A 22,610-nucleotide genomic window follows, 5' to 3' on the forward strand; every position below is an offset into this window, starting at 1 on the left:
TGCCAGACTTTGCTCCCCAGCCTATGAATAGTATGGGCACAAAAAAGCCACTCGGGTTTTCTGCCCTCACACAGCTCAGTCTCTGCAGTGATCACCGGTCAACTTCCAAATAAGTTGGGGTGCCCTTGTCTTTCCAGGTGCCCTGGTACCCTCCCCCTGAATAAACACTTTCTACCCTCCATTTAATGGCAATGTTTATGAAGCACGTTAGAACAAGGACCTTCAGCAGCTGGAGCTGTGTTTCCTGGGCCCTTGCTGAAATGGAGTGAAGAGCAAGCTGGGCTGAAGGGAGCATCTGTGAAGGCAGAGAAACAGCCTCTTCTGGCACTTACCCCTGCAAGGAAATAGGGGCTGCCACAGCAAGACAGCCATGGCTGTTGGCTGCCCCCTTTGAGCTCCACCAACACAGCAACAAGCTCTTTCTGATGCAGGGGTGTTGTGGTTTAACCTCAGCCAGCAACTAAGCCCCACACAGCCGCTCGCTCACTCCCCCCCTGGTGGGATGAGGGAGAGAATCGTAAGAGTAAAAGTGAGAAAACTCATGGGTTGAGATAAAAGACAGTTTAATAGGTAAAGCAAAAGCTGTGCATGCCAGCAAAGCAAAACAAGGAATTCATTCACCACTTCCCATGGGCAGGCAGGTGTTCAGCCATCTCCAGGAAAGCAGGGCTCCATCACGTGTAACGGTTGCTTGGGAAGACAAACACTAACTCCAAACATACCCCCTTCCTTCTTCTCCCCCCAGCTTTACATGCCGAGCATGACATGATACAGTCTGGAATATCCGTTGGGTCAGTTGGGGTCAGCTGTCCCAGCTCTGTCCCCTCCCAGCTCCTTGTGCCCCCCCAGCCTCCTCGCTGGTGGGGTGGGGTGAGAAGCAGAAAAGGCCTTGACTCTGTGTAAGCACTGCTCAGCAGTAACGAAAACATCCCTGTGTTATCCACACTGCTTTCAGCACAAATCAAAACACAGCCCCATACCAGCTACTATGAAGAAAATTAACTCTATCCCAGCCAAAACCAGCACAAGGAGCTGTGGGACAAGCTGAGAATGAGGAGCAGGGCAAGGTCTGCTCCACAGATCTGTTACCAGGCTTTAAGTAAACAACGCATTGAATAAACTGAAAGTCACCTTGACTCAGTTGTGGCTTGCTCCGCTTTTTATTTCCAAGAGGAAAACTAACCCAGCGTGATGCCAGCACGCTTGATTCCTGCTCAGCACTTCCCGTGGCACGGCTGCCCAGCCAGGGCTGCAGGGAACTGGCAAACACAGGCCCTTTCCTCCTGTGGCAGCTCCTTAAGAGGTAAATGAAGGCAAAATCCAGTTCCTGCTCCTTCAAACAGGGTCTCTGGAAAACAAGGTCACTTACTCTTTGCAGCATAAGCTGAAGTCTAAAATGGTGGCCCCAAGCCGCTGGTGGAGGGTGGGCAAAAGGTGAAATAGCAGTTACTCTTAGCAATGAGCACCTGGGAAAACAGTAAAATGGCAGGAACTCCAGATGTTTTTCCTCTACAAACAATAGGACTTAAACCCCTGTTTTCACACAGGCAGGGGCAGGCGTGCAGATGTGCACACTGGATTTTTGCCCCCCTGCTTCAGCAGCCCCCATCCAAGCCCAGGGCTTCACTTCTCCACACACAGCAGGAGCTAGAGCATCAGCTACAACTGGGCAAGGCAAAATCTCTCCCAAAGCTCATCCAAAAGCACAGGGCAGCCACAGGAACACAACTGCCACTTTGAGTGGGTTATAGTTCAAGCACAGAGATGCTTGTTCTCGCCAGCACATTTAGGTAAGGAAGATGGTTTGCCAACCCGTGCCTGGGGTAGACAGATGAGAAAGACTTCCCAAAGAGTTGACCCACAGTGACAGCCTTTGCCATTTATAAAATCCTTGCCAGCCATGGGAACTAGAATGATCAGAAAAAGCTTTTATCTACAACGAAGAGCATCTGACAAGGGTAGACTGAGCCAGCTGCTACCTTTAGTCGCAGCCAGCCCTATGAGACATGCCCACAGGCAACTCCAGTAGCATGAAGACAATCCCAGTCCAGAAGCCAACTACCACCCGTTCCAAACAGCCTACGCTCAGCAGCCGACCTTCTGGAGGGCAGCCCTCCTGCAGCCCGCGCACCCCTGCGAGGGAGGCACCAGGCCTTCTGGGTGTTCCTCTCAAACAGTGACTGGGAAACAAACTCTTCAGCTCAGATTTAACTGTGCTCCTGCTTGTTTGACCTATATCCATGAGCCTTTCCCATGGGGAAAGCATGGTCCAGCTCCTGCCTCTGCAGCGCAGCACCCTGTGCTTTCACTGCAAAGCCCTGAAAACAGCCCCCCACCAGCTCAGTCATGGGGGGCCTTGCAGAAGCACCTGGGATCACTGTGCCTCTGGCTAGCTGCAAGGATCCCCTCCAGGTCCCCCTGCCTGGACCTTCTGGGCACAACCGACCCACTGGGAATGGGGTACACAGGCCCCCAAAGCCTCCTTGGGGTTTAGCTTTGGTCACTCACTACTTCAGGGCACTTATCCAACATCTCCTCCTGTGCCCACATCCTCCCTTGCTCTCCACATCGTCAAGGCTGTGCTCCTCGACGGGGACTACTGATGCTTCATTGCAGCAAAATGGCATCATCTCTGCTAAAAGAAAAGCTCCTTGTGAGTAAATGAGGGTACAATCAGACTAATACAGGTCTCTCCAACACGCCAGGTCCCAGGTCAGTCGCCTGCCCTGCAAACGCCAATCTAACAAATGCTGTTTGGGAACTGTCTCACTGCTGAGGAAGAGCCCAAAATCCCAGCAGCTTCCCAAAACGCCCTGTCTGACAGGGAATAGCGTGCACCATGTCCCATCTGATGGCACAACTCTTGTGCCCTGCGCTGAGCTGCATGCCCACCACGCACCCTGCCCCACAGATCCACAGGGGATATGATCTGTGCAGGGACCCCAAATCATCCCCACACCAGGACAGGAACAGGCATGCACTTTATGTCTCCTCTTCCTCCAGAAGCCGCTCTCGGGGGGATTTTCGTGCAGGGGCCAACAGCAGCAGCACATCTCAGCCCTCGCACAGGAATCCCCACCAGCTATCAGGACCCTCATGCCCACAGGCACCCCCCCTTCCAGCCACCCTCTGTGGGGTGTCCACACACCAGCGCAGGGGACAGGCCCTGGGTGCTGCAGAGCTCAGCCCCAGCAACCAGGAGCTCACCCACTCCAGTGCACTGCTGCCCACGGTGGCCCCATTCCCACCTCGGGAACCAGACCAATGGCCCTTTATGGAGAAGAGGCTGACGCTCGTGGTGCAAGCGCTCCCGGTCTCACCCACCCTCCTCTCTGCCACATATCCCTGCAATCCAAGAATGCCCACAGACCCTAACAGAGGACCAAGTGATCACACACAAGGGAATGAAACCCCACACGCACTCTGCACCAGCGTGGTTGAAGCGTGCTGCGGAGACCAGGCACCTCCACAGGACCTGGAGACAACCTCTGGAGAAAAAGGTGAGGGGGACAAAGAGCCTCAGCTAGGGAGACCGTGCCCCACACCACAGCACAGGATGCAAAAGCCCTTGTGGCTGCCCTCTGTCCCCGCAGCCCCGAGGAAGAGCCTGTGCCAAGGCAGAGGGACATCTGCCCCTGGCAATAGAGAAGCTGCTCCAGCTCCAAGGGGAGATGCTTAAAATTACTGCAGTTTCTAGAGACAGAACGAAAAGGACCAGCACGGCCAACTGTTGTACGTGCTCCAGAGGGGCAGTGGGAACTCAGGGTAGGGCATCGACTGATGTGAGAAAAGGAGCCAGCCAGCAAGGCCTCAGAGGTGAGATGGTGTAACATTATTGGTTCATTTTTTACAGACGAGGAAAAGGCAATACAATAAAACTTGCTTCTAACAACATATAAAAAGAAATATAAGGACTTGAAAGGGTGCAGGACAGACTTACAGACATCTGTGCTATCCGTTAGTCTGTGCTCTTTCCCTTCAGAAGATTGTTCCCAAAAAAGAAGGAAAAACACCCCTCACCTGTAGCTCTTCCACCCGCTCTTCCCCCAGCAGCCCTGGCACAATCACAGCAACAAACTCAGCTTGAGGATGTGGCTGCTGCCTCCAGCCCTCGGCTGCCGTCCTTCGCCTCCCCTCAACCACAGCACCACTGGCTCCATCCTGCTGGATAAATCATGTGTTCACTTTCTACTTTTTTGGTAAAATGAATGTAGCACAAAAAAAAGGGCTGAAATTAAAAACCCCTCTTTCCCCCCCCCTCCCATCAACCAGCACCTCAGCCAATCTAATTTGGTGCTGGCAACCTCCAGTCTCTTTTAATTACCCTTGTGGTTCTGTTTAAATATGTGAGTTCCCTTGCTTGGGAAGTGGTTAGTTCAAGATTTGTGGTGTGAGTGTCTTTCCTTTGAAAGACCTGTAAGTAACCATACTAATCTATTTATAATTTTTTTCTAAGCTGCTGTCCAGGTTAAGCTCCATGTAGCTATCAGAACGAGGCACTAAGATTAAAGGACTGTGTTTCTGAATGCTCGCAAAGAGAACAGGGAGTAATTTAAAGTATTTCTTAAATTTCAGGTGACTTCTGGTGCCCCCTGAAGCCTTCCATGTGGCTTTGAGTACTAATCAGAGCCCTCTGTTCAGCTTTCAGTGCCCCCCCAGAGGCTTCTGTGTGCATTACGGTTTTCAAAACTTTTGTGTAGGAATTTTTTTGAAATGTTTATGCCCCACAGAAAATGCCGTATTCGTGCATGGGGAGGCTCTGTAGGTACCTAGACCAATATCTGGAGTGTTTCAGCTCCCCTGACCATATCACAACAGCATCACTGAAAGATGTTTACGGGCACAGCACAAATTAGCCTAGTCAAAACATACAGCTCTTCCCTTTGTGCTCCCTATTCTGGGCTTTGCATATTTTCACTCCTCCGCTGTAATGTGTGTCCATCTGCAAAAAGCATCTTAAGGCTCCATTGCTTGCTAACAACCACAACCCCTGTATGACAGATGAACCAGAAAGCAATAAGGAGGTTTTACATGCACAGAAAGAAGTAGCCTCAGCAAACAGTGCTGGAAGCAGCAGCAAAGCCTCCCCGCTGGAGGAAGGCTCGGCAAAGGCAGCGTGCCTAGTACACCATCTCTCCTCCAACTACTAGCCCCACTCTTCAGCCAAGACTGGCAAGGACAGGATAGTCAATATCTTTGGTACCCCAGCACTTGACAGAATAACTGAGACTTTCCAGTTAATCTAGTGGAAAGAGTTTTGAAACAACTTGAAGCAAGCAACATGAATATGCAGCAAATATAGTTGGAACCTGCTGTCTATTGAAATGGCTCATTAATACTGCACAGACAAAGCAAATGACTGATGTTTACTGCAGAGTTACCAGTGAACATATCTGTGCTTGGATTATCGAAGCAGTGCAGAATATTTCACCCCATATGGTTTGCCTGAAGATGCTGTTTCAGATAATGGTTCTCATGTTGTTTCCATGGAATTTCAATATTCCCCAGAAGACGCTCAATGGAGCACTCCAGAGCAACTTTCTGTCATTTGGTGCCATGTGAACTAGCAGAATGCTGGGTACTTACAATTAAAAGCGGATTACAGAAAAATAATAATGAAGTTCATATTTGAAAAAAGGAAGCATGAAGTGTTTCACTGGAATCAGGTTAGTAAACCTAACTTTCAACATAATTTTTTTAATGGAAAGTGTCACTCACAAAATAATTTTATGTACATGGATAAAATTCATCAAAATCACTGGAAGAAAAGTAGCGCAAGATTAACTATCCACAAAATATGCCTAGGCACCGGAGATGTCTTGGCAGGAAGGATGGAAGGAAAGAACTGGGACTCATGATCCATCTGCTAATAATGAAAATGAAGAGAGAGAGTGGCGCGAGTACAAGAGAAATGTTCACTAAGGAAAAGCCCTTCAGATCGAAAGTGCTGTAACTGTAGTTATGAGAAAAGAAAGCTACTGGGCTTTAAGGTACAAAGAACACAAAAACCATCCTACTCTGACAAATCAAAGGGCCATGGACTCTCTCTGCTCACATACTGTGACCTGTAGTGGGTGCTATGGAAAAACCTTACAGCATAGGATAAATATATATTCTTTTCCTGGATAATTTTCTGGATTGTCAGTTAATAGCCTGTGGTCATAGAAATTTACAGTCCAAAGCAAACACAAGTGAACAGAGGGAGAGGATACAGCACTACAGCAGGGGTTTGTTAGTCCATGTAGGAGTAGCTGCATGCATGTATCTCTACATGCATGTATCTCTACATGCATGTATTCCGCATGTTTACCTGCCCATATACTCCATTGTGGTGGGTTGACCCTGGCTGGACACCAGGTGCCCACCAAAGCTATTCTATCACTCCCCCCTCCTCAGCTGGACAGGGGAGAGAAAAAAAATACAACAAAGGGCTCGTGGGTCGAGATAAGGACAGGAGAGATCAGTCACCAATTACCGTCACGGGCAAAACAGACTCAGCTTGCAGAAAATTAACTCAATTTATTACCAATCAACCAGAGTAGGGTAATGAGAAATAAAACCAAATCTCACAACACCTTCCCTCTATCCCTCCCTTCTTCCCAAGCACAACTTCACTCCCGGATTCTCTACCAACCCCCCCACAACGGTGCAGGGGGATGGGGAATGGGGTTTACAGTCAGTTCATCACACGTAATTTCTGCTGCTTCATCCTCCTCAGGGGCAGGACTCCTGACACTCTTCCCCTGCTCCAGCGTGGGGTCCCTCCCACGGGAGACAGTCCTCCACAAACTTCTCCAACGTGGGTCCTTCCAAAGGGCTGCAGTTCTTCATGAACTGCTCCAGCAAGGGTCCCTTCCACGGGCTGCAGTCCTTCAGGAGCACACTGCTCCAGCGTGGGTCACAAGTCCTGCCAAAAAACCTGCTCCAGCGTGGGCTCTTCTCTCCACAGATCCACAGGTCCTGCCAGGAGCCTGCTCCAGCGTGGGCTTCCCACGGGGTCACAGCCTCCTTCGGGAACCCACCTGCTCCGGCGTGGGGTCCTCCCCAGGCTGCAGGTGGAGATCTGCTCCACCGTGGACCTCCCTGGACTGCAGGGGGACAGCCTGCCTCACCGTGGTCTTCCCCACGGGCTGCAGGGGAATCTCTGCTCTGGCTCCTGGAGCATCTCCTCCCCCTCCTTCTTCACTGACCTTGGTGTCTGCAGGGTTGTTTCTCTTACATGTTCTCACTCCTCTCTCCAGCTGCCATTTCTGTCTGTCCCAGCAACTTTTCTCCCTTCTTAAATGTTATCACAGAGGCATTACCACTATCGCTGACTGGCTCAGCCTTGGCCAGCGGCAGGTCTGTCTTAGAGCCGGCTGGTATTGGCTCTGTTGGACACAGGGGAAGCTTCCAGCAGCTTCTCACAGAAGCCACCCCTGTAACCCGTGCCCCCCCCCCCCCCCCCTACCAAAACCTTGCCACACAAAGCCAATACATCCACCCAGGAACAGCATCGTGGTGTGAAGAGGCTGGAGTGAACAAGAGATAACAGCTTTGATAAAGGAATGAGGATCTCTGACATATGGTGATGAAGCACAAGGTACAGGAGAGTCTGGGGAGCATGAATAGCTTTTTAAAGAGAGGGCTGACTTGCCACCTGAACTTCAGTGATCATGCCATAATGTGTAAACCCTGTTTTACTGCTTGCCTTACCTCCAGCCCCACTGACGTTGTATCAAGATGCCTCTCCAGATGGAGGGAGCACAGGTAGCCCTGCCTGGACAGAGCTCTTACCCAGATACTGCTGCTGAAGAAGACAGCATTCTGGTATCCTCATCCCCTTCTGTGGCCTGGTATCTACAAAAAATGAGGTTACCGGTAACAGTATGATATTGTCATCCTTTATAAAGACCTTAAGTAGACTGAGTCTGGATGCACATGCTGTGCTGGTGGTTTCACATATTTGCTGCCAGACCTGCAAAGGAGGCACTGCGTGGTGCTGGGCTCCATTCCACATTCTTAACAGGCAACACACTTGAATGATCTTTCCACCTCTATCCTGTAGACTTTCCCTGGCCCTACCTGTGCCTGTCCAGCTATTTTTGCTTCTCTTCCTACCTTCCATCTGCTTACCTTCTAAGTCCTCCTACCTGCCTTGCTTCTGAGGTCTGCCGCCACGTACTGGCTCCTCTGCTGTGTGCTGCAGGTAAAAATCTTGCTCAGGCCTGAAGCCAGGAGTGGTGCTTGTTGTTGGACAAGGTCTCTGTGCAATACATAGCTGAACACTGGTGAGTCTCAGCTGAACATACATAGACTGACATAGTGAGAGACTCGGGACATGTCAGATTTCAAAGGAAAAGAAAAAATGCACGTCTTTCACCGGGGTTATTCCTTTCCTCAATTTCAAGCCCTTAATTCAAAAATTAAGACTCTAGCTTGTCAGAAGTGGACAATATGGCATTGCTGTTGAGGTTTTTATTTTTATATATATATTCAATATTAAACTTATATAACAAAGATATATGTATGTATTTAAAACATTGGAAAAATGGTATCTTTTTCCTAATCCTTTTGCCATTTTACCTGACACTTTAAAAAATGTGAAAAATATCAGACTGACTCAGACACTCAATACAAAATCTTAAAACAATTGACTCATGTAGTTAAAGTTTGGTAGTGATATCAGCAAAGAAAAACAAAGACAGAAATGTCAAACACTAGTACTGCATATAACTAGTTGTGAATCAATAGTCAGGAAAACTCCTGACCTACATGAACAGAAGCACGAAACAAAGAAACCTCAGAATAAAATCCATGGCTGACAGAGCTTAGCACAAGAAAGTTGTGTTTGCAAAAGAAATCCTAGCAACAGTACGGGGTCACTGCTCGGTGCAGACAGGAGAATTGTGAAGGATTATGCAGAAAATGCAGAAGTGTTCAGACTTTATTCGGTATTTGGAAAGAAGGATGATTTGCTTTCATTGCTTGAAGATGATGAAATACTTTCCAGTCTATTAGTAACTGAGAGAGATGTTAGAATCTATCAGCAATGAACATTTTTTTAAATCAGCAGGCTCAGAAGCTCCAACATAGTTGGCAGAGAAGCTCTTGGGTCCACTAACGTTGAATGTTAATAGCAGCAGATTTGTAAATGCCCAACTTATAAAAATCTATTAAATGAGAAGGGAAGCAAAGGGAATCAATGAACCATCAGAGGAAAGAGCAACTCTGGGTCAAAGCAAAGGAGGGTTTTTTTCCATCCTATCTATCGTTAGGACGGTCAAGGGTAACATGGAGTCCAGTTCTCCTAACAAGCTGGAGCCACCATCTTTCCCAGGCTCATTTAACCTGATGGCTCTGAGGTACAGAGTTGTCACTCAGCAGTCACTCAGATCAAAGTTTTCTTCTTGGTAAGAAAACTTTGACTTCTGGGTTAGCTTGAAACCTTCTGCTGGCTTTAAGAGAGACAAATGAAAAAGGATAAAGAGATAGGGGCTCAAGCCCTGCTCCCTGTTATTGCCCATATGCAAGGTCAGATAGTTTTCTAACCAGGATGTAGTTTTTTGTGAAGCTTTTCCTTAGGTGTGTATTTCTCCCAGTGACTGTGCATGAGAAGTGGCTGGCTTGTGGCCATGAAATGTCCCAAATGGGCACACAGAAGCTCAGGGAGTAGCACTCAGGAGTGCAGCGCTGTGATGGGGCTCTCTGAGTCAGGAGCACTACCTCTCCAAAACCACACAGGCATCCACGCTCTCGCTGGCTTCGAGTGCCGGCAAGAGACCTACTTTAAACAAGCTTGACTCCCTCTTCTTTGTAACAAGTTGCAGTTAGAAGTGAAGTGAATTAAATCAATGTATACTTTGCACCACTATGTAAACTAATTCAAACAACTGGATGGGGCTAGAAAGCATTATCAGGAACTAGAAGCCATTACTGCTTCAGGGTAGTACCAAAATACATTATACATGGCCAGCTGTGCACAGAACTGTGTCTTTGGAACTTACTGATGGTTTCAACCCCCCCAAAAGTGTTGCACTAAACAAGCTAGTGCATAGTGGAAGTTGTAATACACTCTGCTTGATCTCCCATTTAATGTAATGAGGCTTCACTGAAAAAAGAAGAGCAAAAAGAAGATTAATCAAAATCCTATGTGAATTTATTTATGGATCACAAAAAATGTTTCTAGAATATCCAAGACATGGTCGAGGGATAAAGTTAGATGAAGTTAGGATTTATCTCGATTACCTAACCTGGCATTAAAATCCTTTCCACTGATCAGCAAACAGAGGGATAAAAAGATTTCAGAGACATTATGTAGGTCTGGAATAATTCCCAGTACGAGTTCCTATAAGAAGAGGAATTGTGGGAGGAATACAAATATTAATCAGAAGAAAAGGTTCTAAATTGGGAAATTGCTCTGGCAATGAGACAAAAGTCTAAGTCATTAGTGTAACAACCTCTAATCCCTATCAGAGCAGCCAGTCTCATGACAGAGATGGACGTGAAATGGCTTTCTCCATAAATTTTTCGGTTTTGATTAATTTAACATCCTATGTCTGGACGTAACAAATATGTTGTGAAACATATCATGAAAAAACAGAGACATTTGGCTGAACAATTCAAAACCATGTAGAAAACTCATTTGCTGGGAAACAGAGAAACAAATTTTAAAGCTGTTTTCTTCTTAACTCAATGCAGAAAATTCCCCAGTGTCCAACTCTTTAAAATAACTTCTCCCAAAAAAAGCAGCCGATCTTATTAAGTCCAGAACCAGGCTACCGTTTTGACCCTGATTTCCATTGGCAACTCCCTGACAGGCACCAGAATACCTTATTAAATTTTTCCAGGGATAGTAGTTCTGATTTATAAAAAATAAGTAAATATTTTCTAGGTCAGAAAAGGCAAGAAATGCTAGGAACAGTCCTGTGGTCACAGAATTCAAACGAACATCAGGCAGTAAGCTCAAAGTCCTGCTATGGTGACAAGTACTCATGTAAAGCAGATCATCCCTATCCAGAGACTGAAGAACATACATATGCATACCAAAGCTCTGAGATTACTCAGAGCACTCTCTTTTTTGTGTGTAATTACAAATCTTTTCCTTTCAGAGGCTGTGCCAGCATAAGAAGCTCCTGTGACAGCCCCGTGGTTGTGACAGTACAACTATGCTGGGGCTACACATAAAAGTGGATCAAGGTGGATCCCAGGTAAGAATAGCCCTGTTTTGGGAAAAGTATTTTTTAGGCAGCCCCATTCTCCATCCCAGGCTCCTGGGCAGCCACATCATGATCAAAAGGGATTGGGGACAGAAAGGGATGCAAACTGCTGAAGTCTCGTACTGGCACTGGAGGAAATGCACTTGTGATCATGGTCTTTGGTTGAGGTGCTTAATAAAGCAGGAATTTCACGTAGGAGTGGGAGGCTGCAGTGTTTTTCTACCAGGCTCAGGCCCTTGGTTGTTCTGGGAGAGGATGGTACTTCCTCAATCAGCAACAGCAGCTCCCACCAGAACTTGCACATTCTTACAGTAAGTTTCATTTTGAGCTAATGAATAGTTCTCAACTTTTTAAAAAAAAAAAAAAGATCGCCAAAGTACTAATGGATTTTACCATGCTGCAGCTCAGCATGCTTTACAATGAAAGATATAAAAGTTGCCATCAAATTTACCCTCATTTAAAGGTTTCCACTTCTATTTTTATTATGGGCTTCTCATGTAACACTGAAGTGTATTTTAAAGACAGTTGCATTAGATTCCAATTTTGCTTTTAAGTAGTGCTACCAATCTAATTAAATCATCATTCTCTGAGTTTGAACTCTGCTGATGAGCAATACTGCTTTCCAGAGTACTCCAAGTCCTTTCGAGGTCTGTGGAGCCACGTTCATGGCTGCCTAAGCACACAGAAAGTACCTGCAACCATTTAAGAGTCAGGTGGAAACACCCTGGGAACAGCCAGCAGGGTAACTCAAAACAGAAACAAGTATTTTTAATGAATGATGAAAATACATCCAAACAAAATGGAAAATGAAAGCAGGATTGAAAGAGGAAAGTTTGGAACTACTATACACAGCTTTATACTAAACTAAACCTATCTACAGCGGTAACCACATTCATCATTCAATTCTGCCCCACGTTGGAGAGCTGGAGATATTCTCCAGCCTTACTCTCCACAGCCCTGCATATCTTGTTAGCTATTCCTCTGAGACAATCCATCCAAACTGACCATGTTTGGGTCATTATTGATTGCATTCAGGAACCCATCTGCAACTTCAGTAATGACTGAAATACCACTGGTCAGTGAAACCCAGAGAGTTTGGACAGAGCGAGATAAGCTGGACTGAATGTGGCTGTCAGCAATCTAAGCCTTCAAAAACCACTAGAGCGTTGCTCTAGTAAAGACCAGATTTAGCAAGTGAATTCTAGTAGTTACATTTCAAAACCCCAGGCAGGAGTGTAAATGGCCACAAGCCCTGGGAACACTGTACTGCTAGCACCTTCTAGGATTTTCTTCATTCCATCAACTCTGAGGTGCTGAAGATCATGAGCTATAAACACTGCTTCTTGTTTCCATGTTCTGGACATTACGTATGCTAATGGCTGTTGTTTTACAGCTATCATCAGTCTCTCTCATTTTCTAAAATTTCTGCACAGGATTTCTCTCTCTCCCTTTCCCTCTCCTTCCCCCAAAGTCTACATTAGAGTATACCACACTTTCTACTCTTGAGATCCCAGTTGTGGTTGTCCCACTGACTACAAGAAGAGCTATTGGTGGGGTGCACACCAGTTTCTCACTCATGGTCTCTGTTCTGGCTTAGAAATTGCCTTTATTGTCCTACTTAGCTGCCTCAGAGTCCTTCCCACGTACCTCTACCTGGCTTTTGACAGTTGAATGAGCCTTCTTAATTCTGTTTGGCAGGACACTGACTTCCCATCTGTCATGGTTTAACCCCAGCCGGCAACTAAGCCCCACACAGCCGCTCGCTCGCTCCCCCCTGGTGGGATGAGGGAGAGAATCAGAAGAGTAAAAGTGAGAAAACTCATGGGTTGAGATAAAAGACAGTTTAATAGGTAAAGCAAAAGCTGCACGCACAAGCAAAGCAAAACAAGGAATTCATTCACTACTTCCCATGGGCAGCCATCTCCAGGAAAGCAGGGCTCCAGCACGTGTAACAGTTGCTTGGGAAGACAAACGCCGTAACTCCAAACGTTCCCCCTTCCTTCTTCCCCCCCTCCAGCTTTACATGCTGAGCATGACGTCATATGGTCTGGAATATCCCTTGGGCCAGTGGGGTCAGCTGTCCCGGCTGTGTCCCCTCCCAACTTCTTGTGCCCCCCCAGCCTACTTCCTGGTGGGGTGTGTGAGGAGCAGAAAAGGCCTTGACTCTGTGCAAGCACTGCTCAGCAGTAACAGAAACATCCCTGTGTTATCCACACTGCTTTCAGCACAAATCCAAAACATAGCCCCATAGCAGCTACTATGGAGAAAATTAACTCTACCCTAGCCAAAACCAGCACCATCAGCCTTCCAGAAATTCTTCATTTATACTTTTGAACTATGCAACAGTATCTGGCATTAACTTCTACAATTGAATAATAAGTTATATAAGAATGTATGACTTCTTGGTTTAGACTGATGTCTCATAATTTCATGGGGTATCCTTAACTTCTCCTACTGTTAAAAATAATAGCCATCCCCTCTTCATTGTTTCCTAGCTAGCTAGGAGATCTCAAGATCTCTTCTGTCCCATCTCTGTCCCATGCCTGGCTATTTCCTCTGTCCTGATATGAAAACCGTTCTGTCCTCATCCATTTTTTGTGGGTGGAATTCAGATTAAAAAGCTTTGATTTACTGTTGGAGTTTATATATCTACCTCATAGATTGACACCTACAGGTAGAAATCTAAATTTAGGTGTCTAAATCTCTGAGCTAAATAACTCCCACCCATCCTTTTTAGTTCTATTCTATTCTTTATGAAGAAAGGAGGAACAGAACTGCACATATTAATCTATACGTGAGTTTGCCAAACATTTATACAGTGACATAATCATATAATCGTGTTTTTCTTTTCCCTTTTTCCTTTTCTAAAAATTTCTCTCATTCAGTTTGAATTTTTTATTGCTGTGGTCACTGCATCAATGTTTCCATAGAGCTATCCTACAGCAACTCTATTTCTGAGTGATAACAATGTAATGTTCAATCCGTAATTGAATATGTACAATATATAATTGAATATGTATATTCCCAGACAAACTACTTCGCACTGATTAGCATTGACTTTCACATGCTGTTTCTGACACAGTCACTCACTGCCATAAGAACCATCTGCCTTGCTTCTCAAGGTCAGATTTTACTATCTCAGCTAATTCTGTGTCATCCACAAACCTTGTGGATATCACCTGCAATATTCACCCCCCTTTCCAAATCATTTATAAGGATATCGAAAAGCACAGGTCCTAAATCAAACAGTTGCATGACTAAGCTGTAGAGCTCCTTTCACTGGGAAAACTGATCTTTTCTCCCACTTTTTGTCCCATTTTGTCTCCATCTTATTTACTTACAAGAGGACATCTTATTATCTCAGCTTAACTACTTGAAGAGTCTTTGCAGAAAGACTTATTGACATTTGTTTGGAAGTCCATACACACTTTATCAACTAGATCAGCCTTACCTACAAGCTTGTTGACATCTTCAAAGAGTTCAAATAGATTTATGAGACATGGTCTCCTTCTGCAAGAACTGTAATGACTTTTTCCAAATAAATCACATTTATGAAATTGTCTACTGGTTCTCTTCTTTATTATTGTAGTTTTTACCCACTTATTCAGTTTAGAAGTGAGATTTACTGATCTGTGGTTTTCTACATTCGTCCTGGAGTCCTTTTTCTCAAGGCTGAAGACACATTTGCCACTTTCCATCCTTCTTGCAGTGTGGTCAACTTAAATGACACTTTTCATGCTACATTTAGCTTTCTCTTAATCTAGTGTTTGAGGTCTTTCAGAACTCTTGATTGAGTATCATCTTATCTTGGTGCTTTCTTACTGTTCATTTTATTGATTTGTTCCAAAATGTCCTCTGCTGAAACTTCATTTAGGGACAATTCCTCATACTCTCCACTGCTTCACCACTAATGCACCCCTTTCCAGCCTTCCTCTATAATTTGTTCCCTATTATTACAGTTTCCTACCCTTCTGCCAAGTTTCTGAGGCATTTATTATGTCAATAACTTCCTTTAAAATCAGACAATCTAGTTCACTTCTTTTAGGCTTCAGAGTTGCAGCATTTGTATAGATATATTTCTACATTTTGTATTGATCTAGTTGCCCATTTTTCATGGGGCCTGCTTAGCTGGGACTTTAATTGCTGAGACCATTCTTTGCTATTTCCTTCCTCAATGTTATTGATTTCAGTTCCTTCCATTTTTCTAAATTACAAGAATTTTCTTATTTCTCTTGAAGAGGAGTTGCAATCTTGAACCATGTGCTGTTGTTTATTTGGTGAGTTTCCACAACTGTCAACTATAAAAATACCTCATTGCTTTTGAATGTTAAAACCTAGTTTGCAATCTAGTTTCACATTGATTTATATAGCTTATCTCTCCTGTAAAAACTACCTCACCAACGACTAAGAATCTGCTTGTCTGGTACTGTGGCAATTTATAACACTGTGATTCCACTTTCAAAATTCCTTTCCTACTCATTCCTCTGTTGTCGGTACCCACATCATTCACACCACCAGATCCCTCTAGCACTAAGTGTGGACACAAAAGTCCAGCAAAGGCCTTAACAGCACTGCAGAAAATGAGACCTCCTCTCATGTTTTAATACATCTCATCAACACCTCCCGGTATGAGACTTTCATGATTGCTCACTCATGCTTAAGTTTGTATTTTCTCTAATTCCCATATCTTTTCCTGGCATGCTTCAGGCAATTTTTTTATATTTTGGTATTCATTTCCTCTTTCATAAATGTGGCACATGGCACTTGTTTCTTTTTATTTCATACTATTGATTTCTGGATCACTTTCTCCAGTTTCTCATAATCATTAGAAGTCTGATCCTGACCTTCGAAGTGCATCTTGGTTTATCCACAAATTTTATGAGTGAGTTCTTTGTTAAATCTTATAGGTCATTAATTAAAAAACTGAATAGAACTGAGCCCAGGACACACGCCAGCAGGACTCCAGTCAAAATAACCTCCCAGTCTGACAGTGCACCATTGCCACCCACATTACAGTAATATCACGTACCTTCTAAATGATGAACCTCAAGCTATGAATTGCACAGCACCTGCTAGGACAATGAATTTGGCTGTGGTCTCCCTCACCCCTTTCTGGAACCAGACTCGAGTCCACAGGGAGGAGGGCTGCCTGCTTGATGGACTATTTTGAGTATACTGCGGGCCATCTTTGCCGGGAGCCCACTTAGTGCCTCTGTTCATGGCAGTATGTGAATCTGTCTGCACATATGCAATAAATCTCATTGCCCCAGGAAGCACTGGCTTTTCTACGCTTGCACAATACAGTTATGCATTAGAGGAAGGGCTGCAACATATGGTCTCTCCCTTATACAGAAACAAGGTAAGTGTCTCACCCAGCCAGAAATACTGGGCACACTGATATAGACCATATTTCTTTAGTCTGCTTCTGAGAGAATCAAGTGGAACAGTTTCAAAAGCTTTCCTAAAGCAAAATATGTCCCATCTGCTGCCTCCTCTTCATCTACTAGACATTATTTTCTCAAAGAAGGAAATTACAGTAAGATCGCATGATTTATTCTTGGTAAATCTATGTTTGTTTTTTTCCTTTTTATCTCTTTACTTGCTTTAAATTGATCACGTAATATTTTTTCAGACTTATTTCTGAGGAAAGTGGTCTCTAATTACCTGATTTCTCTTTTTCAAAAAAGTAAACTGTGTTTGCCTTTCTATAGTGCTCAGCGATCTTACCTGCCTTCCAAGAGCTTCCAGGGAAGTCACTAATGCTTCAGTAATTGCTTCAGCTACTGTCTTCATTGCCCACGTGGCTCTCAGCACATAACCAGAGCAGTTTGAGGCCAGAGTTTCTAATCTGGAGAAACAAAGACAGGAAAAATATAAGGCACAGAAACAGTGTAAAAGGACATAAGGGACTAAGCCAAGCTCAGACTTGCTTGCTCTCCTCTCACCTTCGAGGAGGCGCAGCCTCCTCTGACAATGGATAGTTTAGCATAGCATAGAATAGCATAGCATAGCACAGCCTAGTATTAACATAGCAGGAAGCTGCCTTCCAGCTGAGGAAAAGCAAGCTGACAACTCCAAGAAGGCTGCATCTGAAAATACATATTCTGTCGAGAACTTTGGTCTACTGTGCTGATGGGAATTTAAATACCAGGAGCATACCAGCAGCCACACATATGATGACAGAAGTTTGCTGACTTATAGGCAGAATATGAAGCGGTCTTTTATGAGACACCTAGGTGGATGCTAGAAAGTGCTGGGGAGGAGCATGAGGTCCAACTGCATGTCACAAATTTTAAAGGGAAATGCAAGTGAAGGATCCTGAAAGGCAAAGTCAGACTGCTGGCTAGAAGATTAGCCCCAGGGTATTGTTGACAGTTTCTCTGAAATCCTTCCAGTTATACACACAACTCCAATTAGGCAAAGGGGAAGAAGATGCTATCCGGAGGTGATGGTCTCCATCAAAAGTCAAAAGTGAAATCAGACTTTTCACAAGGAAAACATATATGATGTGGTTAATTAAGTGGGAGCTGGGGGAAATCTGTCATGAGCTAAGGCAAACAGATTGCTAAGGGTTGGTAAAACAAAAATACTCTTGTGTATCTAGCCAGAGAAAAAGCTTAGTACAGGGATAGGAACAGTTCATAGGTGAAATTTTATTATATCAAGATGACATTGGACTAAAGCTAAACAAAGATGCCCCCCAAATTAAGAACTACAAATGCATGTCTATAAAAACTTTGTATTAAAAAAAAAAAAAGGCTAGATGAAGTAAAACAGAGGTAATAAAATCAGATCATGACACAGCAGAAAACAGTAAATCCCAGTGACAAAAACAATAGTACACCATAGTATGTTGCTGTAAACTACAGACAAGAGAGTATTAGTCAAAAAAGTGAAAGATTTTTTTTTATATCAAAGAAAATGTTTTAAGGAATCTAGTCAGACTAAAATTCTTACTGGAAAAGACTATAAACTGAAACTGACAGTAAGAATGTAAATATATGAGTAGAGTTATCCCATCAGTCACCAGAGAAATAAGACTGAGTGCTTAATGTTGAGAGGTGAAATACTAAACATGGGGACCTCTATTATGCATAAATAAATCAATATAATGAAAAAAGGTTAGGGAACCAATTTACAGAAACACAGTGTGACTGCTTTTCAGAACTATTAGATCCTGAACATCCAAGAAGAGAGCCTGCTCTCTACTTAATATTATGCAAGGTAGAAGAGGAGTAAGTTCAAGAAAAGGCAGTCAGTGAACCAACAGAGAATATGGGCTGCTCTTAAAGAACAGAAAACTCTGTCTTGGAGTGCAATGGTTATGACTTAGGAGGTCTTAATGGGCAAGGAGCTCACCACAAACGCTCAAGGTAAAAGCGTGATAAAATGGGAGAAGTGATTAGAAATAAGGAATCCATTCAACCTCTGGGTACAGCACCATTGAAACCACTAGTATATCTAATTCTGATGTTCACATTTAAAGCTGTTGAAAGATTAGATTGGGGGCAGAAAAGAGCCATAAAAAGTATATGAGGAGAGAAGAACATGTAACTGGGAAACTTAAACAGCTCAATTGTGGGGCAATTCGATAAATGCTTTCACAAGGGGAAAATATCAACCAACGCTTTTTAATCTAGCAGAGACAGAAGAAAGACTAAGGGCTGAAAAATGAAAGTGATTCAAACTAGAAATGAAACACACATTTTTTAACAGCAGTGATGATTAAATTTGGGAACAAACTACCACCTGAAGTGATGGATTTTGCAACTCTTGACATCTGGAACATAAGTTCCTGTGAAAAGTTCAAGTTTTGATAAATAAGAATATTTTTTTTCCTGAAAAACAATTTTGTCAGAAAATTCTTAGCCACTATTTGGGTTTCTTGTCTTCTTTAAAAGGATGTAAGATGAGCCAGAGAAACAGCTTTGTACATTGAAAGTTGGTCAAAATGATGATTAAAAGCAGAATAATGGAATTCCTAGATAAGGAGTATGATATGGTAGAAGCTAATTATCACAGTGTCTGTAATGAAAATTTTGCATCACTAATATTTCAGAATTATTTGAACATATCTTTATAATAATGATCAAAAGAGAACTGCCTGACATAATCTAATTGAACGTTCGAAAGCCTTCTGACAGTCTTTTTCAGGCAGGGCCTATTCCAGAAGAATCCTGCATGGCCAGATATTGTGGATGCTACAGAAAGCCAAAGCACAGACCAACATGCAAGACTACACTAGCAGCCAGAACACTGCCTAATATCACAAACAGGTAATTCAGCACAAGCTTTGGCTTTTATGTGGAGGTGCTAAGTGGCATTATTCCAAGTATAATTTTTGTAATTGCAATCAAGGCACCAAGAACTCTTGCATAAGTGCTTTTAATACACTACAGGAATGAAATATGACACATAAGGCACTGAGAACTTGTAGAGCATCATTAAACATACCACTATCATTAACAAATGTGCCAAGGAAGGCTAGTACATTTGTATGTAATTGAAGCGGAGGAGTTGGGCTCCACATTTTTTTTTTTTTTTGAGTAAAAATACTTTAGAAGACTCCAGCTTATCCTGAGTCAATAGAATGTGAAGCATCACTGAAAAAAACATCCTCTTGGGATTTTTCATTGGACTGAGAATTGTGCCACTTCTCAGTAAATGTCAGGCTTATCAGTGTTGTGAGTAAGCATCAGTTAGCTCTCAAACAAGCTGACTCTGTTCATTTTTCTCAGAACTGTGTGTAATATTCTCCTGGCAAGGAACAGCTCTTTTAGTAGACTGCAGCACAAATTTGTAAAAGAAGATTGCCTCAGCTCTGATCCAAAAACCAAAAGAGATCTAGAATAGATCAGATGGCTGTAGAAAGATCTGGGTTTTGACTACAAACCCTGGATCATTTGGAGTTAAAGGGATACAAGAAATACAAATATCTCCTTTTCAGATCATAACAGATGCACTAATTGTAAGAAGTTCAACAAGGCCAAGGGCAAGGTCCTGCACATGGGTTTGGGCAATCCCAAGCACAAATACAGGCTGGGCAGAGAACGGATTGAGAGCAGCCCTGAGGAGAAGGACTTGGGGATGTTGGTTGACAAGAAGCTCAACATGACCCGGCAATGTGCATTTGCAGCCCAGAAAGCCAACTGTATCCCGGGCTGCATCAAAAGAAGCATAACCAGCAGGTTGAGGGAGGTGATTCTGTCCCACTACTCCACTCTCATGAGACCCCACCTGCAGTACTGCATTCAGCTCTGTGGGCTCCAGCATAATAAGGACATGGACCTGTTGGAGCAAGTCCAGAGGAGGGCCGCAAAGATGATCGGGGGGCTAGAGCACCTCTCCTATGAAGACAGGCTGAGAGAGTCGGGGTTGTTCAGCCTGGAGAAGAGAAGGCTCTGGGGACACCTTACAGCAGCCTTCCGGTACCTAAAGGGGGCCTACAGGAAAGATGGGGAGGGACTTTTTACAAGGACAGGTAGCGATAGGACAAGGGTTAATGGCTTTAAACTGAAAGAGGGTAGATTTAGGTTAGATGTAAGGAAGAAGTTCTTTACTGTGAGGGTGGTGAGGCACTGGGACAGGTTGCCCAGAGATGCAATGGATGCCCCATCCCTGGCAGTGTTCAAGGCCAGGTTGGATGGGGCTTTGAGCAACCTGGTCTAGTGGAAGGTGTCCCTGCCCATGGCAGGGGGGTTGGAACTAGATGATCTGTACTTGGCACTGGTGAGGCCACACCTCAAATACTGTGTTCGGTTTAGGGCCCCTCACTACAAGAAACACATTGAGGTGCTGCAGCATGTTCAAAGAAGGGCAACCAAGCTGGTGAAGGGTCTAGAGAACAAGTCTTATGAGGAGCGGCTGAGGGAACTGGGGTTGTTTAGCCTGGAGAATAGGAAGCTGAGGGGAGACCTTATCACTCTCTACAACTACCTGAAAGGAGTCTGTAGTGAGGTAGGTGTGTGTCTCTTCTCCCAAGCAACAAGCAATAGGAGAAGAGGAAATGGCCTCAAGTCACACCAGGAGAAATTTTAGATTGGATATTAGGAAAAATTTCTTTACCAAAAGAGTTGTCAAGCATTGGAACAGGCTGCCCAGGGAAGTGGTTGAGTCACCATCCCACAAGGTTTTTAAAAGATGTGTAGATATGGCACTTAGGGACAAGGTTTAGTGGTGGACTTGGCAGTGCTAGGTTAATGGTTGGGCTCTGATCTTAAAGGTCTTTTCCAACCTAAAGGATTCTATGGTCTTTAAGGTCCCTTCCAACACAAACCATTCTACGTTTCTATGAAAACTTTCTTAATACTTGTTTACCTACTTCAAATTACATCAGTAGCTTCAAGTACATTTTTGACCTGCGAGTGGTTGATGACATCAATATTTGCAATACATTTTCATCCCTTTATAAAGATCCTTTATTTATTTCCACCATGTAGCTTTTCTCTTTTTATTGCTAGATGAGACCTAGCAGCATCATGGTGAGATCTTCATTAGCATTCAAATAAAAATTTATTGTTTGCTTATATAGTGGGGAGATGAGTTCAGCATTCACTGTTCAGTGTTCACCGTTACCATCAGAAGTGTTTACGTTCATATCTATGTTTCATTTTCTTTTGACAGAACATAACAAAGCACAAGAAAGGCTGCACTGGGTCAGATCGAAGGTTCCTCTACTGCAGCATCTGGTTTTCAATGCAGATGCCCAGGGAAGGAGTTTAAGAACATACCAGGCATGCAGCAGTGCTTTCTTGGAATATTATTCTGTTTTCCAACAATATGTGTCTTGGGACTTTTTGAGTCACAATCTTTGGGTTTACTATTTAACAGGTTACACTTTAAATTCTCTTCATTAACTTTTCCTGTTACCCCTGGAGCACAAGTAAACTTTGAGTATCCATAATATCCTATGGCAAGGGATTTTACAGCTCAATTACAAGTTTTGTAAAGAACCATCAACGAGATTAAACTTATTTCTAGTTGTTTCTTTGGAAGAGACACTAAAGGGACTTCTCAGTTCAGAGAGAAGGTGGCAAGGGGATACGAGTGAGACTTATAAAATCATGGTCACAGCAACTCTAGGTGGACAGTGCAGGCAGATGGACCACTGGTCTGATCCATTGGAGCATTTCTTATGTTGTTATGACTAGGTCATCCTAGTTGTATCTTCAGGACCCTTTCAAGAGCTCTAACAAATGTGTGAAATGTGGTTTATCACTAGACAAACTTTCCCTAATATGTTGGGGTTTATCCATTTAATCATTTTTATCTTATAATTTCTACTCACTTGCTCAGTACAGACTTCAGTGTGACGGTCTGCAATTCTTCACTCCTGGGGACCTTCTCAGGGATTGCTGTCACATTTACCATCTTCCATCCCTCCTGCAGGGAGACTGATTTAAGTGACAGGTT

At 44.0% G+C, this 22,610-nt stretch overlaps 1 protein-coding gene across 4 annotated transcripts in view; it reads right to left on the reverse strand.

Annotated features, from left to right (window-relative positions):
• The window catches only part of LOC138682301 (uncharacterized), a 51,771-nt gene that overhangs the window by 14,084 nt on the left and 15,077 nt on the right, over positions 1-22,610 (reverse strand). For 2 of the 4 annotated variants that reach the window (XM_069772378.1, XM_069772377.1), the window contains 3 exons: positions 22,486-22,591; positions 16,926-17,046; positions 4,021-4,164 (listed from right to left, as the gene is read on the reverse strand). In XM_069772378.1, coding sequence (XP_069628479.1) covers positions 4,021-4,164; positions 16,926-17,046; positions 22,486-22,591 — 371 coding nt within the window. Of the gene's footprint in view, positions 1-4,020; positions 4,165-4,188; positions 7,512-7,776; positions 7,840-8,132; positions 8,246-16,925; positions 17,047-22,485; positions 22,592-22,610 lie in introns of those variants that run through there. The other 2 variants (XM_069772379.1, XM_069772380.1) reach the window with 2 other exon arrangements.

This window comes from Haliaeetus albicilla, chromosome 27 (assembly GCF_947461875.1).
Source record: "Haliaeetus albicilla chromosome 27, bHalAlb1.1, whole genome shotgun sequence".
In the NCBI taxonomy this organism is placed as follows: domain Eukaryota; kingdom Metazoa; phylum Chordata; class Aves; order Accipitriformes; family Accipitridae; genus Haliaeetus; species Haliaeetus albicilla.